The sequence below is a fragment of the Ooceraea biroi genome, chromosome 6, assembly GCF_003672135.1.
Source record: "Ooceraea biroi isolate clonal line C1 chromosome 6, Obir_v5.4, whole genome shotgun sequence".
Classification (NCBI taxonomy): domain Eukaryota; kingdom Metazoa; phylum Arthropoda; class Insecta; order Hymenoptera; family Formicidae; genus Ooceraea; species Ooceraea biroi.
The window spans coordinates 3,750,799-3,759,575 of NC_039511.1; the positions used below are offsets into that span (position 1 = coordinate 3,750,799).

At 37.1% G+C, this 8,777-nt stretch overlaps 1 protein-coding gene across 1 annotated transcript; it reads right to left on the minus strand.

The window, feature by feature from the left end:
* Positions 1–1,134: 1,134 nt before the first annotated feature.
* LOC105281261 (pantothenate kinase 4) lies at positions 1,135–7,081 on the minus strand. Its single transcript, XM_026970751.1, has 13 exons — positions 6,717–7,081; positions 6,185–6,467; positions 5,893–6,076; positions 5,714–5,806; positions 5,335–5,482; positions 4,989–5,179; positions 4,485–4,759; positions 4,257–4,409; positions 4,060–4,147; positions 3,773–3,977; positions 3,475–3,632; positions 3,141–3,310; positions 1,135–3,046 (listed from the first exon to the last, which is right to left on the minus strand). The coding sequence occupies exons 1-13, from the start codon at positions 6,937–6,939 to the stop codon at positions 2,689–2,691; spliced, it is 2,529 nt and encodes an 842-aa protein (XP_026826552.1). The 5' UTR covers positions 6,940–7,081; the 3' UTR covers positions 1,135–2,688.
* Between the last annotated feature and the right edge of the window lie 1,696 nt (positions 7,082–8,777).

Genomic DNA, 8,777 nt, shown 5'->3' on the forward strand with positions numbered 1-8,777 from the left:
ATGACGCTTGTTTTAGAAAAAGAAAAAAAAACATAAGATGTTGAATAATATCGTGCGATTTGTGTAAAATTCATGATTGATGTCAGAATCTCTTTTCTAGCTAATAAATAATTGACAGTATGACTGTGTAAGATTAACGATATGTAGTACTTATAGATTGCAAGCGATATCTGAAGAAGTATCGATTATTACACCGGCACAAATTGGGAGATAATTGGCTGTGTCAGCTTGCGTGCACCAGTCTCTGCCGAACTGGACAATATCGCACAACGGGAATTTAATAAAGCTCCGGCTTGGGACACTACGTTCAACGTGGATGAAAGAAATAGACGTGGAGCGTGTCCAGCATGCACACTACCCTTCTTCTCTTCGCGCTTCCTCTATCACCCAGTCCGTCGCGTTTCCTCTCTTTCTATCTTCTCTTCAGTTCCTGATCGCGTGGATAAAGTTCAAAAATAAAGTGAAAGCTATCAATCGCTGTCACGTGATGAATTTTCCTAATTTTCTATGCAAAATATATGTTTAAGACCTGCGTTCACTTTTTCATAATATTTTGCTTTCAGCGTAAAAATAAATAAATCTCTCTCTCTTATTTTAATCCGCTTATAGTAGCTAATTTCGAGTAAGAAAACAGGTAGCTTTTTGTTAAAATTAATATTAAAATGTAATATATTATAAATTAAAAATTTATATTATATAAATTTTTTTATTAATTCATTATATGTAAAGCTCATTTTTCAATTTCTTAAAATTATTTGTCATCACATTTACTTATATAAATTAAAACTTGATCTATTATCTCTTCTAAATTAAATTTACGAATATGTAAAACATATTAAGTTTTGCATTGTATTCGAAATGAAAAACATGTTTTTACCTCTTTACATATAATTGTATCATATAAATAAATATATATATATCTCTCTCTATTTCATATAATTATGCAACATTAATGAACAAATGCTGATGAAAAATATCTTTTCTTTCATGGCTTTAAATCCGCGCTTTAAATCCGCACTTTAAATCCGTATCCGTAAAGAGATTATTTTACTCTTTATCAAAATAAGTTCCAAAAATTTTATCTTCAGAGGATATTAAGGAAAAAATTGTAATATCAAAAAGTTCCAAGAAAAATAAAAATATTATAGTATTTATTCACATTTATTGCTGTAACACAGTAAAATGTCGCTGAAAGACTAGAATAAAATTAGTTCGTAAATTTCATATTTACAGCAAAGAGTCAGACACAATGAGAGATTTTTGCACGAATCTTTTAATTGCCAAATGATATCAAAAGGAAAATTATTGTGTCCAAAGTAATAAATCATCCTATAATTATATATGTCTATCCTGTAATCTGAAATCATACAGATTTCGCATTGTACGATTTATAATGCATACAAAGAGAAATCGAATATTGCATAGATATCTTCATCGTGTATTGTGGTTACGTCTGCCCATATTTTAATATACATTTATATATATTTATAATATACATTTATATATACATTTTATCACATATATACAGATATGATAAGTAATCAATATGTATATATTATATGTATATTTTTAGTAAATGAGAGAATTTTTGCTTTACTCCATGATATTAAAGGAAACATCCTACGACATCTTATATTATATTTACAGCTTCGAGCAAGTTATGGTCTTTTTTTCAAATTCCTTCACTTGTGATATATTTCATTTGTGATTTGCATATCACAAACAATAGTATCACAGAAAGCGTATTATGCAATACATTACACGTAAATTCCAGGAATCTTTTCCTACAAACTGTAAAATAATCTCTCTAATACTTGTCGTTATTGCAAATTATATCAAAAATGCTTTTATTGTCCTTAACCAATCATTAATGATTGTATTTTAATTTCTACATTATTAAGTTTAAACTATTTCTTTATATGCATTAATATTGATTCCTTTAATCTCTAACATTCCTTTAAAAGATGAAATAAATGTGACTATGTCTTAATAACCTGACATATGTCTTTGTTTCTATATCGTAATTTTTTCGGATTATGTTTATTGCAATAAATTATTTCTATTTCATAAATTATTTCATAAATAAAATAATTCTCAAATACCTTCATACAAATATGAACGTTAAATAAATTTTTTCCTGAAAATTTGCCAATTTTATTTAGAATAGATATCTCAGTAATAAAAAAGGTGGTCTTGTTGGTCCGTACAACTAATGAGATTTATAAAGTTCAAATGGTAGGTCTTGCAACGAATTGGAAATGGAAGTTAAGAAAATACAAATTTAAGGTGCAAATAATAATACTAATAGAATAATTCCGCGCCATTGACGGAAGGGTTAACAATACGGTAACAAGTCAGTAATACAAATTATAACGGAAACAAACATACAATAACTAAATTACAATGGTAAAAACTAAGTTAAGTAATCTCATAGATCTCGATCTCGTCGACATTGCAATTGCAATTGAACAAAATAATTTCAATGATCCCTTACATTACTATTATGATTATCCAAGACAAATCACATGAGAATTCATTTTGTATGCTTGTTTCTCCACATCTGTTTGGTAGTATGGACTTTGATCGTACTATTTAAGCGTATTTGCACATAACTTATCATTAATTTTCTCCAGGAAGGCAATATGCGCGTGTTTCGTTACCGATCTGTTAAAAGCCATACTGCTCCCACTAGACTGACACTTCATTCGTGTTTCTATCGCTGGGATTATCGCATTTGCAAACCTCCGTCGCCTGTCCCGTGCACTTCGACGGGCAATCGTTTTTCACCGCCTCCGTTTTTAAGCCGACATCTTCCCGCTGGTAAGTCTTGCTTCTCGGTGGCGGCTGTTCATACTTGCAGATCACGGCGTACATATCGCCGCCCAAGCGAAGCGCCAACCATCGGTTCTTTATGACCGCCAGCTTCAGACACTCGCACTTCATCTTGGCGTGAAAATTCGTGTGCAGAGTTCTACCCATCCCCTCGATGACCACGAGGTCCACGTTGTGCTTTACCATCGCGAGGCATAGATCCAAATTCAGACGACTGTGAAATGTCAAGATAAGATTAGCAAAAATATTAAAGTTAGTTTCGTGAGTAACGCTCGTTTGCGGCGGATCCTGTACACGGAAATACGTACCTCAGATCCAAGCAGGGACCAGCCTGTGCGGTCTCCATTGGAATAAGCGTGTTATCTTCCAGAGCCTGTTTGATAACGTCACAGATTTTTGCAGCGTCCCGCAACGTTACGACCAATTCGGGATACGTTACGTCGTTCAACGCTGGCAACGAATTAGCGCACAGTATTACCTGAAATAAAAAGCAACTTCAACTCAGCGGAAAAGCGTTCTTGGAACCATATCCCTGAGGATATAATTCTTAAAAATGTGATTTTTATTCCAAAAACTTTGCTTTATGGCACGACGTTTTCAAAAAATCGAATTCAAAGTATGATCAATGTTATCGGAACTAACTTTTGTTCCCCGTTGCAGTAAATCTCGTGCGAACGGCAGGATCCCAAGGATAATGTCCACGCCGCTATTGTCGACAAAAATGGCTGCGCACTTATGAGGTGGCCCATTTTGTAATCTTTGTATCCAATCGTCCAAATTATCTTCTAGCCACGGTCTACCTGTGTATTTGCAACAAATTGTAACTTTAAAAATTTTGTTGATATATAATAAATTAAAGAGAGAATTTATCGAAAAATTATTCCTTATGGATATATTTTCATCAGTGTTGCAATCATGATTTTTGATCGCAATACTTTACCTGGAATTTTTGATTGAGCTTCTTCAAACCCAAAGTCGGTGGTTTCCAACAGCTTTGCAACGTCTTTTGCGCCCCAGTCGAATATATTACCGCTGAGAACACCGAGGATCAAAGCTTTTATCTTTTCCGGACCCTCCAGTTTGTCCAAGACCGTTATGCGATCGTGTAGATGTCTCAATGCTTTTTCGTTCTCTTTTTTCTTTTGCTAGATAAAGTAATATTAAAAGTAAAATATTGAGAATATCAAAATGTAAGAAACACAGTACTTAGAGAAAGACGGTACTTACATGCAGATACGGATCCGGAAAATCGAACTCTTTCATGCAATGCTCTATAGTATCCAGCAATACTCTAACTGTAAGTGCTCCATATGCGCTGCAAGTGATTAAAAATTGTTTTTTGTATACAGGCATTTAAGTAAGAAATTAAAATAACTCTTGTTACAACCCATCCAACAGTTATCGCAATAACATGGAAAGCTTACACCGGTTGCGCATGGAGATAGTGTAGCCTGTTGATGTACTTCTCCTTCAGTTTCGAGCCTCTATCTTTCGCGGTCGGACTGTGCGGTTGGCTATGAATGGCCCTCGCTACGAATTTGTCCACAGACTCCTCAAAGCATTGCAACCAGTAACCCCTGTAAGCGCGACTGTGTTGTTATCTACGAGCGAGCGAGCGAGCCGTTCGAGATTTTATCGAACGAACGTCTCACCTGGCTTCTTCGTCCTGAGCGAGATCCGTGGTGTCAGGATTGTAAGACGTGGGGTCTCTCAACAGCGGGCAAAACGTCACGGCGTATTCCGCCTGATCGATCTGCAACTGATCGACCTTAATCCCGAGGTCGGTCGACACGGAATCCTTGAAGCCCGACGAGCCGGCATAGTTCTCCAACCAGCTGTACTTATCTGACTGCTCAGTGCCGTATAAAAACGCCCCAATCGCGCCAAGGTAACCTTCATGGCGAAGAAAGAGAGGCTTTACCTTACCCTAGATAACGGATATGCGATACAACAACGTAAATAGATAGAAACAACATAATTTTTGGATGGATTCCTGCAGTGATCGACACTGATTTCTAGCTTAATGGATTTTCTAATTTAAGGTGACTCGATTGGAAGAGACGCGACTGAAGAGACGAGATTCGTTGAAAGAATTCATGATACAGCTTAGTAATAGAGCGAAAATTAGTAATAGAGAGACAAGCGGGGAGACTAACATGAGACCAATATCTGATAGAGTACGAGATCGTGTGCATCGACAGCGGGTGGTTACGGAGGAAGTAACCGCCGAAGTAAACTTTGTCCATGTTATATACAGTCGCGTACAAGCTGGTTATGTGTCCAATGTCGTTGCTGATAGTGAACAGCAGGCTCCTTGCGAGATCAGCTTCAGAAAATTTTGGCTGCCCTGAAATATCATTGACGCAATATCTCGCGATGTAACGTACAATAAATGCTAATGCATGCGCACGATGTTGCAACGCTTTTTAATTATCGATAAGAATGCATTTCTGATAGTGAAGTAGCTTCCAACGTAACTCGTGCATATTCATTTATGCTTACCGCAAGCCACCGCTTTGCCGAAAGACGATGCGATAAGGTCGCCAGATAAACCTTGGGAGGAGTAATCGCCCCCATAAATATCTTTCACTAACATATCTACGTTACGGTGATCTCCTCGTTCTGCAAGTTGCAGCAATTCGTCAAAGCCCTGGTAGTGTATTTTCAAAGTCACTGTTTTAATATAGGTACAAAAGGTGCGCACATACACATGCTACTACAATGGAGCAGGATCCTTTCGCGTTATAATAAAATAATTGATCTCGTGATTGCAGTTTTGACAAATCTTTTAAAGAATCCACTCAAATGATACCTCAATCAAGATATAATTGTACAGAATCAAGAGGAAATTACGGTCGAAGAAAGTATGTAAATTCAATACCTGTCTCTTCGTGAGTAGGGATCCCAGTCCCCAAAATGTACCTCCTCCTGTCGCAGTGCCTCCTACTCTCTCAAATACCTCATCCGACTCCACCTGCAGAAAAAGAATTTAGAAATAAATAAATCAATGAATTTCCTCAGTAAAAAAAAAGTAACAAAAGCCGGATGTCTGTTACTTACTTTAAGAATACTGACGCCACTGCCGATATTAACTAACAAATACGGGAATATGTTAGGTCCGGCTTTTTGAAATTTGTATTCTGGGTTTTCATGTCGCTGATACTCGAAAGCTTCGCTTGGTATATTCTTAAGTAAGAAATTACAACCCTTTATCAGACAGTCTATCTCATCCTCTTTGTCGACTCTGAAACTCTTTTATCTTATCAATCTGCGAACATTATCTTTTTCTCCAAGAACACACACATGTTAATATTGTACTTATTAAGTGTTGCGCATAAATGTGAATGCTTACAATAATCCTAACTTTTCCTGCAGCAATGGAGTATATTTAAATGCTCCGCCTCCAGTTACTTTAATACTTTTGCCATGAAATCGTTCAACGTCCACTAAATTCTTCTTGACAAAGTCTAAGCAGTTCTCGATGTATCTCGTTTCAAATTTAACAAAGTGCAATCTATTCCCCTCAAACACTTTGTACGCTCGGCCTCCGCTGTTTCCCAAGCCATCCGCATCCTCGTAAAGTGCCTTACGATAACTTATCGTTGAATAATAGGCGATTTTAGTTAATGATAATCCTGAAGCATTATTATAAAATGCATAATTAATGCAAAACAGAACAACGCAATAGCAACCGATTTTCTATTAATAGGTATCACATCAGGATATGCAGTGACATAACATAATCACAATCATTAGACTCATTTCTTGTGCACGAACGTATTCTTTCGTGAGATCACGATTGATTGACGGGAGCGAAGATTATTGTCAAAGTCGAACGAAAATGAGATTCAAGAATCTCCGATGTTACTCGGCTGGTTACGTACCGATGTCTATAGCGAATGTTTGCGCGGTTTTCAGATTGGCGAACACCTCGACAGCAGGTGGCAATTTGATGCACTGCGGGTGCGATTGCTCGTCGACGTCCGCATCTGCCATCTCCGCGTTACGGACGGCGGTCCTTCGGTCTTTCCACGGTTGAGACTGACGGTCCTCCCTGGACGGTCCGCGGGCATTTAACGACTGGCCAGATGGTGAGCGTACGTGCATCCAGGCTGCGCGTAAATTAAACGCCCGACAAATCGCCGCAATCGATTTATCTGGATCGATCAAACAGCTGACTCGAACGCGAACGGCCGGGGACTCCAAGAGAGCTCCGCGCTGCTCAATCTCTCGCACACCAGCTGCTTGCACGTGCTTCCTCCCGTTTGTCCTTTGTGGAACTGAATTTCGTACACCAGTGTAAAAAGTGTGTGCACTGATATGGCGTACGCTTTGTGCGGCGGGTTGCTATTCTACAGACGCCGCTCACCATTGACATAAGAATATATGGACGGAGCCTTTTACGAGGGGAAGCTGATATTAGCGGTAAGGGGAGAGCACTGGCACTTCGTGTAACTTCGGCTGTTCGGGTATGTTCGGTTCCGCTAGTGATATATATATATATATATATATATATATATATATATATATATATATGTACGATGAGTTATTGTGTTGTATCGGAATGTAGCAATCGCATTAATGCAAAAAGGAAAACTTGGCAATAACATATGTAAGAAAATAATGGTCCGAAAATTTCTTTTCATCTGTAAGTAAAACATACAATTGTAGGTTATACACAATGCCGGTAAAACGTTTCAGATATTGTTATGTGTTTATTATTATTTAAATTTATTATTATTGTGTTAAGAAAGAATTTTGGCTTGTTTATTATTATATTCATATGAACAATTGTTCGATAACAGTTTTTCATTTATAGTTTTTATTAATTCATATATTTAATAATAATATATACGATTTGATTATATATATATATTGGGTTGGCCAAAAAGTAATTGCGTTTTTTTTTATATAAATAAAAGGCGAATTTTTCATGGGAAACAAAAACTTTATTAAACAATATATTGTCCATTTTGTTTGATTATCTTTTGCCATTTTTCAGGCAACTTCATGATTCCGCGCTCAAAAAAGTTCTTATCTTTTTCAGCAAAAAACAATTCCAAGAACGATTTGATGTCCTCATCAGCAGTAAAGGTTTTACCATTCAAGGCGTTTTGCAAAGAACGAAACAAATGGTAATCTGATGGTGCCAGGTCTGGCGAATATGGTGGATGTGGTAACATCATGGTAACACATCCCATCCAAGCTGCAACAATTTTTCACGAGTGACCAAACTTGTACGTGGTCTAGCGTTATCATGGTGAAACACAACACCTTTGCGATTCACCAATTCTCGACGTTTCTGTTTGATGGCATCATTTAATTTATCCAGTTGACGACAGTATACGTCTGAATTAATGGTTTGATTCCTTGCAAGCAGCTCAAAATACACAATACCTTTAAAGTCCCACCAGACTGACAGCATAATCTTTCTTTGGTGAATATCTGCTTTTCAAGTGCTTTGAGCAGGTTCATCACGCTTGCTCCACGATCTTTTTCGTTTGACGTTGTTGTAGACGATCCACTTTTCGTCGCCTGTTATCATACGTTTCAAAAATGGATCATTTTCCTCACGTTTCAAAAGAGAATCGCAGATGTCAATACGCTTAGTGAGATGAATTTCTTTGAGCTCATGTGGTACCCAAATATCGATGTATCCAAGTCGTTTTAAATGGTTTTCAACACTCGATTTCGATATGTTAAGATTCTCAGCAATCTCTCGCGTCGTTAAACGCCGATTGGAATCCATCAGTGCCTTTATTTTGTCATCATCAATTTCGATTGGCCTTCCTGAGCGTGGTGCATCTTTCACATTAAAATCTGCAGATCGAAATTTAGTAAACCAATTTTGACACTGCCGCAGTTTTAAAGCATCTTCGCCATATACATCAGATAACTTTTTATGAGCTTGCACAGCGTTTTTCCCTTTTCGGAAGTAATAAAAC

Coding starts and splice junctions, on each gene's coding strand:
- LOC105281261 (XM_026970751.1), bottom strand. CDS start 6,939: ATGCACGTACGCTCACCATCTGGCCAGTCGTTAAATGCCCGCGGACCG. Junction 6,468..6,716: donor AACATTCGCTATAGACATCG/GTACGTAACCAG, acceptor ATAATGCTTCAG/GATTATCATTAACTAAAATC. Junction 5,180..5,334: donor CGGCAAAGCGGTGGCTTGCG/GTAAGCATAAAT, acceptor ATGATATTTCAG/GGCAGCCAAAATTTTCTGAA.